The 1,007-nt window shown below is 39.1% G+C and overlaps 1 protein-coding gene across 1 annotated transcript in view; it reads right to left on the bottom strand.

Annotated features, from left to right (window-relative positions):
* The window catches only part of SMG1 (SMG1 phosphatidylinositol 3-kinase-related kinase), a 117,785-nt gene that overhangs the window by 3,149 nt on the left and 113,629 nt on the right, over positions 1 to 1,007 (bottom strand). The window contains exons 57-58 of the mRNA XM_006892716.1: positions 914 to 1,000; positions 4 to 93 (exon numbers count right to left, since the gene is read on the bottom strand). Of these exons, the coding sequence (XP_006892778.1) occupies positions 4 to 93; positions 914 to 1,000 (177 nt within the window). The remainder of the gene's footprint in view (positions 1 to 3; positions 94 to 913; positions 1,001 to 1,007) is intronic.

Below are 1,007 nucleotides of genomic sequence, written 5' to 3'. Positions count from 1 at the left end.
GTTATCCTGCCATGACTTATATTCACCCAAGAACTGCCTAACACTGTTCTCATAGGGAACATCTTCACCATCCGCCAAAGCAGCTTCTTCATCCTAGAATTGAAAGAGAAACACTTTTAAAAAAAAAAAAAAAGATTTTCTCTGTTTCAACAAGTACTTCGAGTTAGATGTATTTCAGTTAAGGTATGTACTGGCAGTGCCTGAGCTACAAAAGTCGACTTACAAGCCCAAAATTTTACAATCTGAATGACCTGGATGCTAAACCTGAATGGAGACGAACACTGGTCAAAGCCCTAAAATGGGAGACTCTAAAGAATTCTTCTTCTACAGGAATTTTGTTTCGAATATGAAATAAAAACTCTTAAAATCCTATAATTTGTTGTTTTATGACCATGACGTACCTTATCATTGTGGGGGGTCAGTTTCCTATTTAGGATCATATAAAATGCTAGAAGAAGAAGAGAATCTCAAGGAGCTCTGGTGGCATACTGGCAAGAAGCTGCACTGCAATCCCAGAGGCACGCAGTTCGAATCCACCAGATGCCCTGCTGGAGGAGGAACAGTCTCCTCCTGTACCAGTCAGATCCAATTTGACGGTGCACACACACACACAAAATAATTATATATATATATATAAAGAGACAATCTCATTGGGCACAGCCATGAGGACTGGGGTCAGAGAGAGAGAGAGACTACTATCTGAAACTAAGCTGCTGAAGTCTAACCCCTAATACAAGCTGGGTGAGTCAATTCATTTCTGTAACTATGCCTGTACAAATTATTGTTGATGAAAAGACTAACTAGAAGATGATTTTTGTTTATAAAATGCCATTGTTTTTCCACAAATAAAATTAGCTCTAATTTTATAAAAGGGAGGAGTGAAGTGAGTGTGTCCTGATGGCATCAGACTTACCTTAGCCATTGCTTTCAGGAGATGTTTGACATCTCCAAGCTGTCGGTTGTGACCAGTGAGCACAGTCTTTATATTATCCACCAGATTCTGAATT

The sequence above is a fragment of the Elephantulus edwardii genome, unplaced genomic scaffold, assembly GCF_000299155.1.
Source record: "Elephantulus edwardii isolate Elephantulus edwardi_28Jun2011 unplaced genomic scaffold, EleEdw1.0 scaffold00117, whole genome shotgun sequence".
Lineage (NCBI taxonomy): Eukaryota > Metazoa > Chordata > Mammalia > Macroscelidea > Macroscelididae > Elephantulus > Elephantulus edwardii.
The sequence above is the reverse complement of the archived record's forward strand: the minus strand, read 5'-3'. Positions and strand labels throughout refer to the sequence as shown.